The following is a 22,615-nucleotide window of genomic DNA, read 5'->3' as shown; positions in this document are numbered from 1 at the left end:
CTGCTCAAGCCCTTTCATGAATATGCACTTACCCTTAGCTTAAAACTTCCCCAATTTTGCTGTTTGGGGAGACAGTGCTTTGTGAAAGCTCTCCCGTGTTCTCCTTACTTGCTGCAGGTAATAAATCCTTCCTTCTCCCAGTCGATCACTGGCTTGGTTGTATCTTTTGGCTCAACACCCAACCAAGAAACGAGCCCAGTTTTCGGATAATAGCATCATCCTTCCTTTCTTTTTTAAAACATGTTATTTTTATTACAAAACAATACTAAAACCACAATTAAAATTTAAAAGTTAAGGGAATTCCCTGGCGGTCCAATGGTTAGGACTCAGTGCTTTCATGGAGGGTGGGGCCCAGGTTCAATCCCTGTTCCAGGAACTAAGATCCCACAGGCCTCGTGGTGTGGCCAAAAATAAATAAATAAAATTTAAAAGTTAAATTAAAAATAAAATTTTATTAATAATTTTTTACACAATTAAAATTTACCCAGCAATCCCACCACTGGGTATATACCCAGAGATAAACATAATTCAAAAAGACACATGCACCCCAGTGTTCATTGCAGCACTATTTACAATAGCCAGGACATGGAAGCAACCTAAGTGTCCATCAACAGATGAATGGATAAAGAAGATGTGGCACATATATACAGTGGAATATTACTCAGCCATAAAAAGGAACGAAAGTGGGTCATTTGTAGAGACGTGGATGAACCTAGAGACTGTCATACAGAGTGAAGTAAGTCAGAAAGAGAAAAATATTGTATATTAACGTATATATGTGGAATCTAGAAAAATGGTACAGATGAACCGGTTTGCAAGGCAGAAACAGAGACAGATGGAGAGAACAAACGTACTGACACCAAGGCGGGGGGAGGGGGGGAATGAACTGAACTGGGAGATAGGGATTGACATGTACACACTAATACGTATAAAATAGATAACTAATAAAAACCTGCTGTATAAAAATAATATTTTTTAAAGAATTAAAAAAACAATTAAAATGCAAGAGAAAAATTGTCCCTCATCCCATCCCCTAATTAATTCATTTTTATTTGTCTGTGTTACTATCTACTCTTGATCCATACACTTAATAGATTTTTGCACTTTCTGAGTAATACTATAAATAGAATTTTATGTTCATTTTAAGTTAATGTAATACTATATCTTTCCCCCACAATTCTTCCGCCCCTCAACTTTCCTTTCCCACTTTCCCTGTACCTCCTACTGCGTACTCTCTACAACCAGTGTCAGTGCCAACAACACTGGGTCCTTCCTCAGCTGTCTCGATGCCCATTCAAAAATATCCCGCCACATTCACACACAAATGGGATTCTCTTCTTGCTATCGATTTAAACTTTTTTTTTTTTTTTGCGGTACGCAGGCCTCTCACCGCCGTGGCCTCCCCCGCCGCTAAGCACAGGCTCCGGACGCGCAGGCCCAGCGGCCATGGCTCACGGGCCCAGCCGCTCCGCGGCACGTGGGATCCTCCCAGAGCGAGGCATGAACCCGCGTCCCCCCCGATCAGCAGGCGGACTCCCCAACTCATTGCGCCACCAGGGAAGCCCGCCACCGCCAGGAAAGCCCTAAACATTTTTATACAGCTTTCTTTTTTCACTTAACAACACATCGTGTATGTCTCTCTAGATCAATAGGCAGAGATTCAATGCACGCTGGTTCGAGCTGTGTTAACAGTCTGGACAACGATCAACCGCGTTGCTCCCAGAACCCTTCCCCCTCCACACAAACGCTTTTATACATAACTTCTTTACCGTTCCTTTGACTTCTAGAAGATTCTCAGAAGAAAGATTGCTGGGTCAAAGGTGACGCACATTAAACATGTTATTTAATTAATTAATTTATTTATTTATTTTTGCGGTACGCGGGCCTCTCACTGCTGTGGCCTCTCCCATTGCGGAGCACAGGCTCCGAACGCGCAGGCTCAGCGGCCATGGCTCACGGGCCCGGCCGCTCCGCGCGCGGCATGTGGGATTTTCCCGGGCCGGGGCACGAACCCGTGTCCCCTGCATTGGCAGGCGGACTCTCAACCACTGCGCCACCAGGGAAGCCCCATTAAACATTTTAATAACTATTCCGGGATTACTTTCCCAAAGGGCTCTAACACTTCACATTTCCATCAGCGACGCTTGTGAGGGTCCCTGTGCCCCCAATGGCCTTTAATATTCCATCTTCACTCAGCAGGGGGGGGAGAAACGGCTTTTATTTTTAAAAGGATATACTCTTTCATGTTTAAAATAAGGGATTCACTGCCTGCACTGAAAAGAAGGCTAACACTTAAGGCCGTTTTCCAATTCAGCGTGATTGCTTTCCCTTGGCGAAGCCCCTGTTCCTCTTCCCAGTTTCCCTGAGCGTCGTCTAGAGTCCACCTTCCGCGACGCCGCCCGGCCGTTGGCAGGTGGGCGTTCCCTGTTGCTCCGCCTAGCGCCGGGGGCAAAGGTGCGGGGTCAGCTAGCCGAGCTACTTCCCGAGGCCCGGACTCTGAGGGGGCGGCGCGCGCTCCCGGGAGGCCCCACCCCCCTCGTCCAGGCGAAGGCGCTTCGAGAACGCCGAGCGCGGCCCCCAAGGCTGTGGTGACTCTTATTCTTTCACCACTTTGAGGGACCCGGCGACGAATCCCCGGGACGCCAAAGAAGCGGCTGCGGACTTCCGACGGGGAGGGCGTGAGGCCTAGAGCCGCTGGGGGCGCTGGGGCCGGAAGGCGCCGAGCCCCGCTCAGCTGCGGGCCGGGGGCGTGGCGAGTGCGGATTCTGTTTCCCCCCAGGCCCTGAGGAGCTTTCGGTTTCATTTCCGGCCGGCGTCTCCACCTCGCGGGAACCGCCCACGCCCCTCCAGTCCCAGGCTCGACGGCCATGGCTCCGGACTCCCTCCTCCGTGAGGTGACCCAGGCGCTGTGCGCGGCCGGGGGCGCTTTGGAGCTGGAGGAGCTGCGGCGCCGCTTGCGGGCGAGCGTCGGCGGGGACGTGCTGGAACGGCTGTTGCGGGAGCGCGGGCGCTTGGCGGTGGCGCGGCGGGCGGCCGGGGACGGCGCGGCGGCCGTCGAGCGCCTGGTGCTGGCCGTATCGCCGCTGCGCGTGTGCGGCGCGTACCAGGGCTCGAAGCCGAGCTGCGTGGGGCTCTGCGCTCAGCTGCATCTCTGCAAGTTCGTGTTCTACGGCAAGTGCAAGATCCTGAGGGACAGGTAAGGCGCCGCGCCCCGGAGCCCGACGAGGGGAGAGGGCCTCTTCGCTCCCAGCCCGGTCTTGGCCCTTCGTAAATTCGGGGGCGACAGTGAGGTGGCTGTTCCCTGGCCTCTCCCCGGAATCCCCTTCAGCGAACATTTATCGAGCATTTACTGAATACCCGGAACTGTGCGCCGGACTCCGCGTCGAGCGGCGTCCTCTGGGCCCCTGCGGTCTCGGAGAGCGACTTAGAGCCCAGCAGGGGGTGGGACACCCTGGGAGGGGCAGTACCGGGGTGGGGCTGGAGAGCGTTGGCCGAGGGAAGAGGGAGGGAGCTCCAGAAGGAAAGGGGCTGCGGCTGACTTCTGCTCGGAGCTCCGGAGCGCCCCGGGCTCCAGAGCTGGCCGTGAGGGCCCACGCAGAGGCGGGCTCTGTGCCCAGCAGCCGAAGGACTCTTCTGAAACCTTTCTCACTTGCTTACAAGCCGGCAGTGGCTTCTGCTGCATTTAGAATAAAATGCAAGCTACTTACCGTCGCCCCCCGTGTCCCTCAGGGAACTGGTCCCTGCCGGCCCTCCATCCTGGTCCCCTCCGTTGATGCCCTTCTGGTCCGGGAACACTCCCAGTCTATCTCGTGACCTCTGCTCTCCTGGACCGCCTTTCCTGGTTTGCCTGCTGTATCGTTCAGGACTCAGGCATCACTTTTCTTCCTCTCCATCACATTGTTCTGTTTACTTTTCTCACAGCGCCCGTCATGGCCGCGCATTCCTTCAGTAGAACTGAAAACTCGGAGAGCAGAGGCCCCTCTGTCTTGGCCCTGGCTGGCCTTTTCCGGCCCTCAGCTCTGTGCTCTGCGCCTGGCAGGTGCTCAGTGAGATTTGTGGAGTGGATTAATGAGGTTAATGCTAAAGAATTTGGACCTCACCCTGAAGGTGATGGGGCCCGTCAAATGGCAGGCGAGTAGCCATCAGCTGTGCGTTTGAGGAAGAGATCTTAGTGGTGCGGGTGCTTATTTAGAGGAGGATGTGATGCAGACCTGTTTGGAAGCTAGCCCCGTTATTTAGAAGAATTAGTTCCTTTTCTTTTTTCTGCCGTAACATGGTGGGCATTATTTGTTGCTCACATCAGGTCTAAGAGTAAGGTTTAATCGTCAGCATGGGTTAGGGACCTGGATGCACGCAGTCATTTAGGGACCCAGGCTGGCGGACCTAGACTCTCCCCTCCTCAACCCATGGCTCCTAAGGCCATCTGGGTATCAGGTTCCAAGGAGCAGGTGGAGGAGATGGAAAGTAGAGAGCTGGTGAGAGGTTTTTGTGGGCCAGGTCTGGAATGGTAGCTATCTTTCTGTCCATGGCACCTGCACCACAGGATGTCTCATGACTCTGCCTGGGTGCAGGGGGAGCTGGGAGATGTGATCCCTGGGAAGCAGCTGCCCAGAAATACCCTGAAGAGGAAGGGACGTATGTGTGAGGAATTTGGGAGAGTTGGTGAGAGGGTGGTGACAGGATCCAAGAGGCGATGACTCATTTTTCTTTATTAGTGTTGACACAGAGCTGACTTCCCTTTCTTACTGTTGACAGAGAGCGGGAGAGGGTTTTGTTTCAAAGTGTGCCCAGCGGGTAGCTATCCAGCTCTGAAGCTTGGGAGGATCACCAGGGCCCTGAGATGCTAGTTTTGGGACTTGCTGGGCAGTGTATGCCATGGCTGCAGCACCAGGAATGGGTTTGATCCAAGTGGAGGCTGAGAGTGGAGGGAGCCCTGGGGCAGTCTGGCCTGCAGGGGGGCTGGTGGAGAGGCAGCACCTCCGGGCTGGAAGGCCGGGCACACCTGGAGAGGAAGGCAGACACAGTAAATGGCGGATGGAGGGACCTAATGACGGGGACCACTGGTGGGCCTTGTTAATGTCCGTAGTGGGTAAAGTAAAGATGGCAGCCCTATTAGGCTAATTCCCAAAATTTGGGGTCAGAGTTTATTTGTCTTGGAAATCTGGTATTTACTGGCCTGGATGATCCGGAGTTTTCTTCTGTTTTCCGTCTTCCTTGTGGTTTACACAGGACAGTTTGTTGAACCTCCCTTCTCTGGCTGTCTCTGGGTTGCGTGGGGAGAGTGGGCGTAGTCAGCTGCATATCCTATACTTGCCCTGCGAAGTTACTTGTCTTCCTCGGCCACAGGGTCAGCTGTCTCAGAAGTAGATCATCACTGCTGCTGTTGTTCACTGGCGACAGTTGGGGAGGGTCCCAGGTCCCCAGTTCCATCCTGTGCTTAGGGGGCAGTGAGCACAGTGGTTCAGAGCCCAGCTCCAAGGCAAGCCTGCCTTGTCTCTACCCTGGCTCTGCTCCTTGCCCGCTGAGTGATCTTGGGCAAATTAGTTTTTATCTGAGCCTCAGTTCCCTCATCTGCAAAATGGGATAGTATTACCCACCTTATAGGCTTGTTGAGGACAGTACGAGTTAACTCACGAAACATTTAGGCAAACCCTGGTTTGTGGTAAATGCCCAATGAGTTTTAGTAGCCATCATCATCATCGTAATTACCAAGCCCCTCTGCCTAGAATGTTCTTCCCTGCTCTCCGTGCCTGGTTCCTCAACCCTAAGTATTTGGCTCAGGTTTTATACCTTCCAGGCACCATCCCTTGATTGCTTCCCCCACTTCTCTCAGGCTCAGGTGCCCCCTCTCTGCGCTGATGCATCCTGATCATAGCTGACCTTGCATTTCCCACAGCATTTTAGAGTCATCTCAATGTCTGTGTCTCCACTAGAGAGAGGAGAGGAGTTGGATGATTCCAGGGTTTTCAGCCTGTGCAGTGGAAGAGGGAAGTTGCCCTTTACTAAGATGGGGGAGCCCATGGGAGGTGCAGGTTTGGGGGAGTAGATCCAGGGGTTCAATTTTCTTTTGAGATGCTTATCATAGGTATGGCAGTGTCTTGAGTCAAGCAAATGCTATTTACCTGACTCTTCTGGGTCCTGTTGACTCAGGTGATCATTTGAAGGCTTATCTTTGGATCATTGGGGCATGGTGCCAGTGCCTGGCTCACGGAGAGTGTTCAGGAGGGGCTTGTTGATCAAAAGAATGCAGGAGGGGAGCAGAAAAAAGGGCTGGGCCTCAGTAGTGGTGTGTGTGTGTGTGGTGTGTGTGTGTGTGTGTGTACACGCCTGTATCCACACTCATTTATTCAGCCAATGTTAAATGCCAGTAAGTGCCCAGAGACTGGCATGCTGTGACTCTGGGGGAATGGCTCCATCATTGTTATCAAAAACCTGCTGAGAGGTGCTTGCAAGGCACCATCTCTTCCTTTGTAAATAAGCACTATGATTTTTCATGGCATAGACATGCTGGTTTTCTCTGGTGCCTCTAAATAATGTCAGGAACTATTCCTGAAAATTTTTCTTAAAGATTGATTTTACCAGCTGTATTAGTTTGCTTGGGTTGCCTTAACAAGGTACCACAGACTGGGTGGCTTAAACAACAGAAACTTATTTTCTCACAGTTCTCAAGGCTAGGAAGTCAGAGTTCAAGGTGTCAGCAGGTTGGTGTCTCCCGACACCAACCTTGGCTTGCAGATGCCTTCTTCTCCCTGTGTCTTTACATGGTCTTCCTTCTGTGTCCTGATCCCCTTTTCTTATAAGGACACCGATCAGATTGGATTAGGCCCCCCAGTGAACTCATTTTAACTTAATCACCTTTTTGAAAGACTCCAAATACAGTCACTTCTGAGGTACCGGGAGTTAGGACTTCAACGTAAGGGTTTTGGGGAGACGTTTCAACTGTGACCCTAGCTCTGCTTCTTTGCAGGAAGGACTGTAGGAACGGTCACAACTTGACGTCCGAACACAACACGCGCGTGCTGAAAACTCAGGGCGTGGACCACCTCAGCTTCAGTGAGCTCTGCGTGCTCTTGTTACAGAACGACCCCTTGCTCTTGCCGGAGGTGAGTGCCAGGAGAGGGTGGGCCTGAGTGTAAGTGATGAGGGAGGGACCAGGAGGTGGGGAGACAGGAAGACATGGCGGAAGAGAGGCCAAGGGCCCCACTGTGATCGCTGGGGTCTGCCTGGAGGGAGACCTGGACTGAGCTCCTGGCTCTGCTGAGTTTTAGCCCTGAGATCTTGTGCCAACCTTGCTCCCTCTTGAAGCCTCCTTTCCCTCCATGTCAGTTGGGCTGGTACCTCCTTTGCAGGGCTTCTGTGAGGTTGGGGGAGCCCGTTTGGTCAGTGGCTGCAGCCAGTTGTTACACAGAGCGAAGGGAGTGAGAGATTCTAGCTGGCCCGTCCCTGTCTAGCAGGACTTAGAAAAATGCAGGTGCCACAAGACCCCGGAGGTCTGTGGGGAAGTTTTCTAACTTGGGTTGATGTGAATTCTCATACTGCACTTCAGACCGTAACCACCCACTTGTTTTGAAGCTCACTGCAATGGTCATGGGCTAGCTTGAGTCCTAAGAGAAGTGGACACCAAGGTGGGATTGGAAGTGTGAGAGATTTATTGGGGAGGGAGCAGAAGAAGGTGGGGAAGGCTTCAGCTGGTGTTGGTGCTCTGACATCTGTGGCAGGAGAAGGGGAAGGAAAGGGACCCGGTAGGAAGAGACCCTGACTGCAGTGCAGTTCTCAGGAAGCTTCTACCCAGACAGCGAAAAGTTCTGAGCTAAAGTCCCTGTTGGTTGGCATCCTGTGTCTCCCCAGAACAACCTGCCCGGTCATTGGCTGAGAGCAGCGCTTGGGAGCGCCCTCTGTGTAAAGAGGGCAGCTGCAAAGCGCAGCAGCTGGGCCGAGAGTTGCCTGTGCTCTGTGGCAGACCTGAGTGGTGGTTCTGTGGCCAGCACAGGTTCTGTGGGATGCTCTGGCACTGCTTCTTGGATGAGGCAACAGGGATTAGATGGATATATTTTAATGACAGTGCTTCCTTATTACTCAGTTGAAACCTCCCATTTGAGAAGGATGCTACATAGCAAATGACTGGCACATAACAGGTATTAAGTGTTTTCCTTTGCCTTTTGAAAACTAGTATAGATTTAATTCACCTAACCTTTATTGACAATCCGTTACAGACAAGGCACTGGTGGTAAGGAGGTGAAAGACCCTTTCTGCTCTTCCGGGGGGCACAGCTACTGGGTGGGACAGTAGCGGATGATATCATCGGCGGATGATAGCAAGGTGCTGTTGTAGGTGCTTTAGCGGGAGTCAGTGCTCTGGTCTCGGGGGCACAGTTTGGGCACCGGGGAAGGTGCCCTGGAGTAGATGGTGCCTGCTCTGGGTGCTGGAGGGTGAGTGAAGGATGAAGGTGTGGGAAGAGGGAGGCAGAGAACAGGGAGCCTACCTGGTCAGGGCACAGTGTGTAAGTCGGCACGACCTGGACTTAGGGGGAGGGGAGAGAGAAATGCGAAGGTGGAGGCTCAGCCATACAGCCTCCTGTGTCACAGGCAGGATTTGGGACGAGGTTGTGTTGGGAGGGTAGGCATTAACTTTTTGGAGTGATCACCTTGTTAGTGGTATGAGAACTGAATCAGCAGGTGACCGGCCTGGAATGCGCAGCCTCTGTCTCCTGGGGTGTGTGGGGTGCTTCAGGACACAGTTGCCAACACATGGGGGCTGTGACCAAAAGCTCAGATCCAGGGCAGCTTTCCTGCCAGGTCCGCTACTCTCAGGCTAGCCCCCTTATCAGTTGACCACTTGGGGGCAGCCACCATGAGTTGAGCACCCACTGTGTTCCAGGCATTGTATTAGTCACTTGGTATATTTCTTATTTAATTCTCACAATAGCCCAGCAATGTAGGTGGCATTATTCCCATTTGGGGGATTAAAAAATGGAATCTCAGAGCTGGTGAGTGGCCTGCCCAAGGTCAGACAGCTTGTAAGTGGCAGGATCAAGGTTAGGGCCCAGCTCCCTCTGATCTTTTCCCTCGGGGCTTCCATTTCCAGAAGGGACCCCCTGCTGATCTGGGCCTGGATTCTGTAGCCCTCTGTTCAGTGTAATGCCTGTGAGTTGAGTGAGTGGGCCCTTGGTGGTCTCTGGTTTAGTTCCCATCTCCAAGAACGTGGAATGTAGAGGAAAAGGAACAGTTGATTCAAGTTCAAGCCCCACCTTACCAACAACCCAGTCCAGCAGGTACTGTATGTGCCAGGTGTGTTAGACAGCTGTGTGACCCAGGGCAAGCCTGTTAGCTTCTCTGAGTCTCATTTTGCACTTGGGAAATGAAAGGGCTGTATTTGGCTTTCTTGAAGATACTTTAAACCCTCAGAGCCTGTTTGACCTAGAATTGGAGAAAAAAAGTGTTGGGAGAAACTGGGCCCTGAGTTAGACAGAGTTGGTGAATCAGTGGGGGCAGGGGGTAGGTAGCGTGTAAGGTTTGTTAGTAGTGTAAGGTTTGTTGTGTGAGTTACATTAAAATGTTGTTTCATGTGAAGGGAGCAGCTCTGATCAGCTGAATGTACTTTGGATTTTCCCGGTGGAGGGGCTTGTTCTGAGCAGTCCGCTGTCCTCCCCGGGTCCCATTTACCAAGGGCATGTGCTAGCGGCGTCCATCTAGAGTGAGGGGTGTTCTCAGAGCTGTGCGACCAGTGTCGCGATGGGATCGCAGCCTTGGCTAGGTCTCTGGAGGAACCTCTTTCTCTAGTAGGAAGTAGTAGTAGGCTCAGTAAGGAGGTGGTGTTGTGTGAGGCCTTTCTAAGCTGCTGTCTTTTTTCCTTTTCTGTTAACAGATCTGCCTTCATTACAACAAAGGACATGGACCCTATGGCTCTTGTTCCTTTAAAAAGCAATGTGTCAAACTCCACATCTGCCAGTATTTTTCACAGGGTGAATGCAAGTTTGGCACTGGCTGTAAGAGATCCCATGATTTCTCTAATGCTGAGAACCTGGAAAAACTGGAGAAGTTGGGCATGAGGTCAGAGCTGGTGAGCAGGCTGCCTTCCATTTACAGAAATGCTCATGACATCAAGAATAAGAGCTCTCCCTCCATCAGAGTGCCGCCTTCTCCCTATGTGTCACAGGGGACTTCTGGTAAGGCTCTGGGCTGGGGCTCCTGGATGCCAGCTGACCGCTAAATGGCATGTGTGACTTTGGGCAAGTCTGTGCTGCTTCTAGTAAAATGCAGTTGGCCATCCCCTCCTGGCCAGTGGGGCCTGTGAAGATGAGTTGAAGTCAGAGCTGTGAACGAGCAAGACATTCTAAACAAATGCCGACTGGTGTCGGAGGGTGGGTGAATTCTCTCCGGGCCTCGTCTGCACAGAGATGGGAGATGCTGCTTCTCCCTATCCAGTCTTCCCTCTGCCCCCCTGGAGAGCTTGTTTTCCAGTGAGGGACCCCAGAGTTAATGCCATGCTGTACAACTCTGGGGCCATCCTTTGCATTGCATTCTGTTTATATATATATTTTTTAATGAGTGAGTGAAGCATATTTTATTTACTATTTTTGAATGAAGCATATTTTAATTTCAGCTCTCTTCTTGACATGAATGGATCTTTTTCGTCACTGCAGATTGACTTTGTTCACCGCTCATCTCTAGACAGTGCCGACCACAGTAGGCACTGAGACATTTGTTGAATGGATGAATCTGTCAGGACACTTTTTAAAAAAATTTTTTTGAGAAATATCAAGCTTAGTGACAGGCAAATGGGGGGATTTTGAACAGAGATTGTTTATTTAATAAGCATTTCTTGAGTACCTGTTGGTTGGGATGTGAATACCATGGTCCCTCAGGGAGGCTGTGATGCCTTGGTGTCCTTTGGATTTTCACAGTATCTGCTGTAGGCTGGCCATTCTGATGATCCATTTTCTCATTCAACAAATTTGAGTCCTGGCCATGTGCTGGCCACTGTCCTGGGCCTTGTTTATACCTTAGTGACTGTGAGCCGTGGCTCCCCCCTACTTGTTAGCTGTAGTGATAATCTAGGATTTTTAATAGAATACTTCCTAAAATACCAGTGCCAGGATGACCAGCAAACAAACTTATCACTCTAATCTTACTTGATTTTTATATTTGAAAGTTGTCCTTGTCATATGTTTTTTCTTTACATTTTCTTCAATTATTTTTGGTTAGTTTCTTTCAACAGTAAGAAGCCTAGAAGCAAACAGGTTTTGCTTTAAGTAGTTTGTTAAAAGTGTCAATTGGATTATGGCCTTGTTAGAAAGGGAGGGGAGGATACCTGCGCCTGGGGGGAGAGGGAGGCCAGCTCTAAGGCTTCACAGGTGTGGGTTTTAAGGTGCAGCCTGTGGCTGTCTGAGGGGCCTATAAAACAACAAGGGAAGATGAATAACAAAATAGGGAGGGTTTGCTAATGAGTTTTATATGCTTATATGGTTGGCAGTTGGGGCCCACTGAAGTGTAATTATTAGGTAATGGCTCATTGAAGCACTTCTAGTAAAGGTAAACTTTGAGAGCACTTGCACGCTCTTGTTATATTACAATATTTGAAAAAAATTATTTATTTTTATTTATTTTTGGCTGCATTGGGTCTTCATTGCTGTGTGTGAGCTCATTACGGTGACTTCTTTTGTTGTGGAGCATGGGCTCTAGGCACATGGGCTTCAGTAGTTGTGGCTCGCGGGCTCAGTAGTTGTGGCGCATGGGCCCTAGAGCGCAGGCTCAGGAGTTGTGGCGCACGGGCTTAGTTGCTCCGCAGCATGTGGGATCTTCCTGGACCAGGGCTCGAGCCCGTGTCCCCCGCATTGGCAGGCGGATTCTTAACCACTGCGCCACCAGGGAAGTCCCTACAATTTTTATAATTAACCTAAATTAGGTTTCATTGTGAATTGTGGGCTTTCTGTTTATTGTTTTTTTTTTCTTGGTATTGGCACCCGATTCTAATAGTTCATTGACAAGTATTTGCTTTTGCAATCAAATCTAGTTTATAAAATGCAGCCTTCACTTGCTCTCTGGGCTCATCACATCAGTAGATACAGAAGGAAAATGTGTTGGTTAGTGGTTCCCCCCTATTAAAAAAGTGTCCCAGGTTCCACGGTTGAAGGCTTCTGATTGAGTCAATCTGAGGTAGAGCCGGGCACTTCTATTTTTAAACAGGTCTCCTAGTGAATTGGGTGCACAGCCAGAGTTGAGAAAAGACTCACCCCCAGCCCCCAACAATGACATCCTGGATTTGGCAAGCAGCCCTGTGACCTTGGGCTCCCTGATTCCTCCCTAAAAAGCAGAGGGCCCACCTTATGTCTGAGGGTCCTTTCATCCAGAACTTTATAAGATTTTGTGAGGTTGCCTTGCCCACTTTTGCCTCGTGCAGAGGGAATGAATGAATCCTTTTTTCTCTCCTTTGTACCTTGAACTACCCCAACCCCGTGTCAGAAGCATCTGTGATACATCTTTGCAGTGTTTCTTTGTAGAAAGAAGAGATGCAGGTTCTGTGTCCCCAAACACTGCCAGCCAAGAGGAGAGTGATCAGATTTGCTTGTTCCATATCTGGAAACGTTGTACCTTTCAAGGTGAGTCAGGGGAAACCCCTTCATCCACTTGTGGGCGGGATAACTGCTTCTGGTTCCCAGAGCTCTGCTCTGACACCACCCCTCGAGGTCCTCTCCCCCCCGTCCAGAGAGGGTCAGGCCATCTTAATTGTGAGCTGGTGGCACTTCAGTGATTTTGTTGAGGAGTTGAGGGTGGTAGGAACTACTTGAGTTTCTAAAGATCAAACTGTAGATGGGGAGCATGACTGTTTGGTTCATGCAGCAAATGAGTGTCAAGTGTTGCCCCTTGGTCAACGTAGCGTGAGGTCAGAGACCTGCAAAGGCACTTGGATGCCCAGTCTAGTGTCCTTTATGGAGGGAGGTTGTAGTCTCAGAGATACCTTAGAACCTAGGAATGCCCTCCCTCAGGAGGAGACACCTGTGTTCACTCTTGGGGGATGAGTATTTATTTAAGTTTGGGGTTTCTCTCCACACTCTCTCTTTTATCAGAAGTAGCAAATCTTGTTTTTTGTGTGGGTGTGGGTGTGAGACTGTATTTTCACTAAACCTTTGTTCTTGCTGCTGTCCTGGGCTTTGATTGAAGAAAGATTCCTTCTCAAATTTGGTGACTCTGCTTAAAAAAAAAAAACAAACACCAAAACTTCCTGTTTTGTTTTCAGTCTTTAAAAACTACCCAAGCAATTCATGAATACTTTCACTTTGTAAAAGAGTGAAATGATACAGAGTAAAGTCTGAAGTCTTCCTTCAGCCTTCTCTGAAGGTAAACATGTGACGTGTGGTCATATTTGTTTCACATATTTTTCAACAGATGGGAACATGCACATATTTAATCTGCTTCTTTTGCTTAATGGTGTGTCCTTGAGATTTTTTCTACATTAGTATGTATGTGTATGTCTACTGGGATTTTAAAAACAACTTTGTAGTATTTGATGAGAGTGATTTTTTTCCCTTGAGCATCTGAGTACACATGTGTATTTCCATAGATAGATTCCTGGAAATGGAATACTAGGTCAAGGAATATGTGCTGTATATATACATATATGTGTGTGTGTGTGTGTGTGTGTGTATATATATAGTCTTAAAAATCAACATTATTAGTTATAATTTACATACAATAAAATGCACCCATTTTAAGTATACCCTTTGAGTTTTGGTAAGTATGTTTGCCCCTGTAACTATCACTATAATCTAGATACGGAACAGTTCTCTCATTCCAAAAATTCCCCTTATGCCCCTATACAGTCGATCCTCACCCCCCAGTTTCCCGACCCAAGGCAATCCTGATCTACTTTCTGTTGATGTAGAGTAGATGTGTGTTTTCCAGAATTTTATATAAATGTAATCATACAGCGTGTATTCTCCTGTTGCATGGATTAACTACAAGTTGTTTATCCATTTATATGTTGATGAACATTTGGGTTTCCAGTTTTGGGCTTTTATAAATAAAGCCTCTATCAGTATTCATGTACAAGTTTTCATGTGGATGTATATCTTCCTCTCTTGGGTAAAGACCTAGAAGTGGAATGTCTGATCATATGATAAATGTGTGTTTAACATTACGAGATACAGCCAGACTGTCTTCCAAAGTGGATATATTTCGCCTTCCCACCAGCAGTGTGTGAGTGTTTTGGTTGCTCTACATCCTTGCCAACACTTGGTATTGTCAGTCCTATAAATTTTAGCCGTCCTAGCAAATGAGTAATATCTCATTGTGGCTTTCATTTGCATTTCCCTGATGAGTAATGATATTTAACATTTATTTTCATGTGCCTGTTGGCCATTTGTATGTCTTCTGTGAAGTATCTGTTTAAATCTTTTGCCTATTTTACAGGCAGATAACAATTTTGTTAAGATATTAAGTATATTTCATATAGTATACAATTCACCCATTTAATGGTTTTTAATATAGTCAGAGTTGTGCAACCATCATCACAGTCAATATTAGAACATTTTCATCACCTCCAAAGAAATCCATAACCATTAGCAGTCACTACCCATTCTTTCCTCCCCCCAGCTCCTGGCATTTACATTATGTCTCTGGGTTTGCCTGGATATTTCATATAAATGGAATCATACAACGTATGGTCTTTTGTGACTGTTTGGCCCATTTTTTTATTGGGTTGTTTGATCTCTCATTATTGACTTCTGGTAGTTTTGAATATTCTTTATTCATGTCTTTGTCAGATATAGGTATTGAAAATATATTCTCCCAGTCTGTCTTTCATGTTCATTTTTTTTTTTACAGTATCTTTGGAAGAATATGTTTTATGTTGATGTCCATTTTAATATATTTTTTAATGGTTTGTGTTTTTTGTGCCCTAAAAATCTTTGTCTCTTCCAGGCCCAGGAAAATGTCTCTCCTATGGGTTTTTTTTTTTCCCAGAAGTTTATAGGCTTAGCTTTTATGTTTAGGTCTGGTGGTTTCTCTTGATCTGTTTTCTCCAAAAATTATTTCCTTAGGGGTTGATTCTTCTTTGTGAGTTAGCTGCCTGTCTGTGTTATTTTTCCTCGTGTGTTGGGTGGCTCTTGGTTGTGTGCCCATGCTGGTACTCAAATCCCTGTGCCTACTGGTGGAGGCCGATTCTGATTCCAGGCTTAATGGGGAAGAGGCGGTAAGTCTTGCTTGGTTGCGGGGGCTGCTAGCGTATGTTCGAAGGTCAGGGCGGGGGCTTTGATGGCTTTCTCGCATGCTTCTCTCTCCAGCCCCTATATCCACACCCACGTGTTCCATGGGACAAAGAACAAGGTTGCTGGGCACAAGCAAGGCACTGATGGGGCACTTGCTCCACTGGGTCCTGATTCCTCTCAGTGCTCTTGTCCGGGTGTCTTTCTTGCTCCTTGTTACGTCTGACTCTGAGTTTGTGAAGCCCCCATCTCCTTCCTACTTCTGGGGTGGCTCTCTTCTGCATATTCTGCATGTATTTTTCTCTCTTTGTTGGTTTGGTTCTTACTGCTTCATATTTTTAGGAATTCTTTAGTAATTCTGGTCTTTTGATGGTACTTCCGTTTTCCAGTGCTTTTGGATTTCTTCTTCTCTGTGATCTGTCATTTTAAGGGAAGTAGGGAGACAGGGGATGTGGATGTGGGTACTTTGCCAATTTGATTTGGTTTCTGTGACTAACCTTCTAGAAAACCTAGGCTTGGGAGTGCAACAGTGAGGTGGGGAACATTGGAAGAAGGGAGGGAAACTGAGAGAGGGGACAGAAGGACCAGGAAAGTTGTAGCAGAGAAGGGGCTTTACACCCCCAGCGCTGAGCTAGGACTCCGCTCTTGCTATCTTCATGGCTGCAGTGGCCTGCGTGGCATCCTCCTCCTCAGGGCACCTGCCAGCTTGTGAGCAGCTTGGGCTCCATGCTCAGGTTGGATTAAGAGCTAGAAGCCTCAGACCTCACAGTGCCTTCCCCTGGCCCCTATGTCCGTCCTTCCCAAGGAAGTGTCAGCCTGGAGAGGGGTGGGTGGTGCTCCTACCCTGACAGGTGCCTTCTTAAGAGGAGACCCTTTCTTCAGGTTGTCCAGGACTCACCTGTGCTGGGCTGTATAGATGAGCGACTGAACACTCATTCCTCATCATTTCACTTAGTGCCCCTTAGGAGGAAACAGGGAATCTTATTTGGTCGTGACCTCTGGACCACAGCTGTGGCCTTATCTCTTCAGCTCAAGCCCCTGGTTATCACTTTATTGTCCACACCCCTGGTCAGGAGTCTAAGAGGGCTCCATTTGGCCTGGTGTGAGCCATCCCTGCCCTAACTCTGGACAGGTCAGGACATCCTGACTCCCCAGTGGGGCTGTTTCTAGCCTGGTTGAACTTGGCAGAGATTTCCTTGGTTGGGGTCCCTCCTCCTGTTCTCTAAGCCCTGTCAGCCTGGCCCCAGGCCTGGTCTTTGACAAGCCCAGGCCGTCTCCCCACTTCCTCCCCGGTCCCTGCCACCCCATTGCTCCCTGGCAGGGTCTCTGGGAAAGAAGTGGCATTAAGACTTGCCTGAAAGACTGCGTACGATGTTAGAAAATTTTAATTTTTTTCAGGTGTCAAGTTAGCCATGCTTCATTGTTATTATTTTGAAAGATGAATTAAAAATGTACAAAAAACAGTAAGAAATGTCTTCGCCACAACCCTTTTCCCCAGCACCCAGATTCCCTTCAGAAACAGTCATTATTACTAGTTCCTTGAATATTTTTCCATCAAGATTTTATACAAGCACAAGTGTGTATGTTTAGTCTTTCTCTTTACACAGGTGCACTCTATGAACGCTCTTTTGTATCTTTTTTCACTTAACTAGATGTTTAATTTTTTGGACTGTATATTTTTGTGGTTCAAAATTCAAAACAAATCTCTCCTCATAACTTTGTGCTGCGCCACCCAGTCCTCCCATCTCCCCCCACCCCCAGCAAGGAATAATGTGTGCATGTATGTGTATTTAGTCCGAGTCTGGCTAATCTTGTTTTTTCTATTCTTTTACCCAAATAGAGGCATTCCACATCTATGTATCTTTCTACCTAATAGTATAAATCCTGCAGGTGTCAGTGTGAAGATTCCCATTGCTCTTCTTTTGTGTCTCTCTTTCCTCTCACAACATTCCTCCGTCAGGATGTACCAGAACCTTACAGTCTGTTGAAAGGTAGAGGGAGGGTGTGGTCAGCATTCCAGGTAAGCGGCTAGCATGAGCCAAGGCAAGGTGGGCAGGAGGTGCTAGGAGGTACAGGCCCCGGGAGCACACGGAAGGCATGGGGGAGTAGTTGGATGGAAACCGTAGACCCGGGCTGTGTGTACGATGCCTTCGGGAGGTGGGGTGTATTGAGGAGGGGTGAGTAACTTAGCAGCCAGAAAGATCAAGGTGGGCTGAAACCACACTGCTGACCCACCTGCTGTAGGACCTGCTGGGGTTGGGATGGTTCTGGTAGAGACGAACCTGCTCCCATTTCTGGTGTGACTACGCCCCATCCAAGTGTCACGTGTATAGCAGTAATGCACGGACAGACTGCCCCTGCAGACATGGAGCCTTCGACCATCTATCTCATGATCAGCTTCTTTACTCTCATGACATGAAATTCATACATAATGTAACCCACCAACACACAGTTTTTTAAAAATCAGTTTAATGTGTTTAATGTCCTATTAACAAGGGAGACATAAAAGGTAAGTGTATATCCTAAAATGCATAGTATTTGGTATCTAAATGCTCAGGTATGACTGCATTAAAAAAGGCTCCCTCATAGATTTCCAGAATGTTCCCAGGTCAGCAGGCAGCACAATACCCCTTGAGAACCGTGGGACTGGGCCAGGCTGTGTATTGCCAGTGTGCTCACTTCTTTATATTTTTATTTCAGATAGGTGCAGTAGAGTTCATTTCCATTTGCCATATCGATGGCAAGTCTTAGATGGAGGCACGTGGAAGGATTTGCATAAAATGTACCTTATTGAGGAGGCCTATAGCAATCCTGCAAAAAACGGGTATGAAATATGTCACTTGTGTCTGCTTTGTGCCTGGACTTTTGTGTGTGGTACGGGAAGTTTAGATACAGAAGGGTTTAGTTTTGATGGGCTTCATCCACAGACGCACACACACAGAGTAAGGAGGCTGGAAGCTCCGTGCATGAAATTGGAAGTTGATGGTCATGCTGGTGGTTAGTGCCCTTGTTGCCCCATCTTTCTCTTTTTTCACGGAGGAGCTATGGGGAGAGAAGGGGTGGGTACCAAGTAAGTTCTGAATTATTTGATGCTGGGATTGATCATGTAAATATATCCTCATTGATGAGTCCAGAAAAGCAAGAGGCAATCATTTGTGAGATTTATAGCCCTTGCCTGTAAAGTCATACAGCTGAACTACTGTTTATTGTTCAGCCTTTTTTATTTTCCTAAGTATGTCCTAGTATTTTCACTTAGTCAGTTGAGAGTAAATGGGGGAAGTCCTGGGTGGCCTTATTTTCAAATCTTGGATTAAACTTGCTAAAATGTGTTGCCAAGAAGAGAATTTGAGCCCGTTTTTGAGTGGATAAAATAAATTTGTGCTTAGGGTGCAATTATGTGCAAATTGCTACTGGTAAAGCATGTGAAACAAATTATCCCCCTTCAGAAGATTAAGTGGCTCACATAACCAGCTCTTACCTACGTTCCCCCTTCTCTTTCTCTTCCTTTTTTTTTTTTTTTTTGAGGCTTTTTAAGTTAAAATTTATACTGGGTGACATGCCACAGATATTAAGTATATAGTTCAGTGAGTTTTGAGGAAGGTACGTACGTTTGCAGTAGCCAACGCTCTGCTCCAGCTGTAGATCATTTTCATCACCTAGAAGGTCCCCTCCTGCCCCCTTCCAGTCAGTGCCCACCCTGTAAACCACCGCTGTTCCAAAGTCTGTCAGCACAGATACTTTCTCCTGTCCTTGAACCTCATCTGAATGGAGCTACTCTGGACTGTTGCCTGGAGGCTTCTCTCAGGGCTCTGTTCTTGACGCTCCTCCCGGGCCATGTGTGCGCAGGCTTCCTTGGGATAGGTGTTCAGGGGTGCGCCTGCTGGGAGGTAGGCTGGTCCCTCCTCACTTCTGCCAGGGGATGCCAGATTCTTTTCCACAGTGATTGTACTGCACATTTGGTGTAGTCTGACGTCTGCGCTTTTCTAGTCTTCGGTGTAAAATAAGGTCTCCATTTTCATATCCCTGAGTCCTGGTGAGGGAAAGTGTCTCTTCACATGTTCAGTGGCCATTTATGCTTCTTCTGCTGTGAAATGTCTGTGCTTGTAGTTTGTTTTATTGAGGGGGAAGGTTGTGTTCTTCATTAGTTAGTTTTGGAACTCTTCAAGTTTCTGAGTATTAAATGTGTTGAAAATAAATGAACTCCTGTCAGCTTATGAAATGAAGAGAAGTATTTATCCATTCTTTCCTTTATAGTTTTATACTTTTTTTCTTTTCTTTTTTTTTTGGAGGTTCTATACCTTTTGTGTCGTAAGAAATCCTTCCTTATCCTGAGACCATAAAATACTTGTCCTGAATTTTCTTTAAAAATTTTTAACATTTTGAGAACTGTATTAACCACTCCTTGCGTGTGGTGAAGTGTAGGTCCAGTTTCATTCTTATGCAGATGAATTACCAGTTTTTCCAAAGACCACTTTTTAAAAATATATTTAGAACATTTAGAGTTTGGGATTGACATGTATACACTGTTATATTTAAGATAGATTACCAACAAGGACCTATTGTATAGCACAGGGAACTCTGCTCAATTTTCTATAATAACCTAAAGGGGAAAAGAATTTGAAAAAGAATAGATACATGTATATGTATAATTGAATCACTTTGCTGTACACCTGAAACTAAGACAACGTTGTTAATCAACTATACTCCAATATAAAATAAAAAATTTTAAAGAAAGAAGCCATTAAAAAAATAAATAAAATGTTAGGATAAAAAAAGTAAAAAAAAAAAAGTATTCAAAAAGTAAATAAAAAAAAACAAAACAAAAATCAAAATGAGACAAATGAACCAAAATATATATGGGATAAAGGATAAACCACATAGAGAAGAAATATTCCAAGTGATTTGTTTAATATGTTGTAATTCGACTCTACATCTTTAGAAAGATGTTCTTACGGACGAAAGAAGAGCAAAAAAAAAAAGTCTTAAACTCTACTCAGCAAAAAAATAAAATTTAAAAATTGTGATTAAATAGACATAACATAAAATTTACCATCTTAACCATTTTTAAGTGTAAGGTTCAGTGGCATTAAACACATTCACATTGTAGTGCAGCCATCTCTACCATTCATTTCCAGAAGTCAGTCGATTTTTAAACCCGCCAAAACTGAGCCAGATTTGGCAAAATGTGAATACATTTTATAGCTTAATTTCAGACTTAGATGCTAAGTACTACTTTTGTAAGTAGGCCATCTTTTTTGCACCTGTTTTCAATGCTGTCTGTGTCAGGTGTTGAGTTAGCAAATACACACCCATCTGTTTCTGGCCTCTTCTGTATCATTGGTCTGTGTGTCTCTGTGTCAGCATCACACTGTCTCATGTAGAAGAGCTTTACAGTACGTTTAAGCATGTGATAAGGCAAATCCCCACCTTATTTTTCCTCAAATTGTGTTGCCTCTTGGTCTTTTGCTCCTCTTTAGAAATTTTAAAATCTGCCCGTTGGTTTTCACAAAAAACACTGTCGTGATTTTTTTTAACTTGAAATTGCATTGTCTATTATCAGTTTGGGGAGAACTGACATCATAATGATGCCAAGGCTTTCTCTTCATATACGTGATAGCATCTCATTTAAACGTTCTTTAATATTTTTCAGTAGTTCTCTAATTTTCTCCATTAAGGTCTTGTATGTCTTTTATTAGATTTTTTTTTCTTTAGGGATTTATTAGCTTCTTCATTTCCTTTTTCAAAAAAAATTTCTCCAGTTTTTTTGAGAGATAATTGACATACAACACTGTAGAAGTTTAAGGTGTAGAGCACGATGACTTGACACAAGTATATATTGCCAAGTGATTACTGCAGTAGGTTTAGTTAACATCCAGCACCTCATATAGTTACCCCACCCATTTTTTTTCTTGTGAGAATTTTTAATATTTATTTTCTTAGCAACGTTCAAATTACCATACAGCATCATTAACTATAGTTAATCATGTTGTGCATTACATCCCTAGTTACATTTTTTTGTTGCTGTATTTTCTCCCTGCTGATGTGTAGAAATGCAGTTGACTTTTCTATCTTATATCCTGCAGCTTTACTAAAATACCTTAACTCAGAATCTACTGATAATTTATTTGAATTATCTGTATAGTTATCTATATGTTCTCAATATCTGTATAGAAATTAATATCTGTGAATAGCAGTTTGTTTTTCCTTTTCAATTCTTACACATTTTATTTCTTTTTATTGTCTTCTTATAGTGGCTAAGATCTCCTGTACCGTGCTGAATAGACGTGGTGATAGCTGGAAGATTTTTCTTTTCTTCTTTTTTTCCTAATTGTAAAAGGAGTAATTTAAAAATGTTTTTCCTTAAGCATGTGTGAATGTTTGGATCCTTTGGCATTGCTAATCAATTCTAGTTTTATTCCTAGTATGCCAGGAGTTTTTTTTTTTTTAGTTGTGTATGGAAATTGAAGTTTATTGAGTGCTATTTCTATGTTAATTAAGAGCCAATGTTTTGTTCTCCTTTACTTGTTAACGCAGTGATTTGCATTAATTTTCTAATGTTAAGTCCATTGCATTCCCAGACTGAAGTCATACTAGCCTGTGTACACATGCACATATGCACATGATGGTGAGCTTTGTATTGCCAGTATTTGGTCTAAGATTTTTGTATTTACGTTTGAATAAGATTGGTCTATAATTGTTTCATATTGTCTTTGCCTGTTTTTTTAAATTGAAGTATAGTTGATGTACAATATTATATGTTACAGGTGTACAGTATAAATGATGCCTGGTTTTTATATTATGAAATTCCTAGCCTCATAAAAATGAGATTGGGATGGATTCTTTTCCTTTCCTGAAAAAATCCTGTGAAATTAGAATTATTTTTTTCCTGAATGATCATGTTTCTAAAAATTTCTGGGCCTGATGTTTAATTCCTGAGAAGATTTTAAATTACTGACCCAATTTCTTATAATTGTTTTAGGACCAGTCAGGTTTTCTGTTTTTCCTTGAGTCAACTTGGTAAGTTGATATTTTTTCTAGGAGTTTGTTCATTTTATTTATTTTCAAACTTACTGTCATAAAGTTACTTGTAATATCCCTTTTAGTGTATATGCCATCTTTAATTTTGTCCCCTTTTATAGTTCTAATCTTTTTTCTTTCCCTGTCTTTTTTCTTGATCAATCTTGCAGAGATTTATTAATTTTACTAATATTTTTCTTTTTTAGAGGAACAAACTTTTCTCCTTTTTTGATCTCATAGATTAGATGACCCATGATTTATTTCTAAGTGTATTTTAAAATTAGTTTTTAAATTTAAATTCAAATGGATTGCATTGTGGTCAGGCTATATAATAGATTCTTCGAATTTTGTTGAGGCTTGCTTTATGGGTGTAGTACATGGTTAGTTTTGGTAAAA

At 45.6% G+C, this 22,615-nt stretch overlaps 1 protein-coding gene across 1 annotated transcript in view; it reads left to right on the top strand.

Annotated features, from left to right (window-relative positions):
* The first annotated feature begins 2,822 nt into the window (after window positions 1-2,822).
* Window positions 2,823-22,615, top strand: part of PARP12 (poly(ADP-ribose) polymerase family member 12) — a 44,609-nt gene continuing 24,816 nt past the window's right edge. Inside the window, exons 1-5 of the mRNA XM_065884162.1 lie at window positions 2,823-3,196; window positions 6,968-7,103; window positions 9,865-10,165; window positions 12,500-12,598; window positions 17,903-18,026. Coding sequence (XP_065740234.1) covers window positions 2,868-3,196; window positions 6,968-7,103; window positions 9,865-10,165; window positions 12,500-12,598; window positions 17,903-18,026 — 989 coding nt within the window. The 5' untranslated portion in view covers window positions 2,823-2,867. The remainder of the gene's footprint in view (window positions 3,197-6,967; window positions 7,104-9,864; window positions 10,166-12,499; window positions 12,599-17,902; window positions 18,027-22,615) is intronic.

The sequence above is a fragment of the Phocoena phocoena genome, chromosome 9, assembly GCF_963924675.1.
Source record: "Phocoena phocoena chromosome 9, mPhoPho1.1, whole genome shotgun sequence".
NCBI classification, from domain to species: Eukaryota; Metazoa; Chordata; class Mammalia; order Artiodactyla; family Phocoenidae; genus Phocoena; species Phocoena phocoena.
The sequence above is the reverse complement of the archived record's forward strand: the minus strand, read 5'-3'. Positions and strand labels throughout refer to the sequence as shown.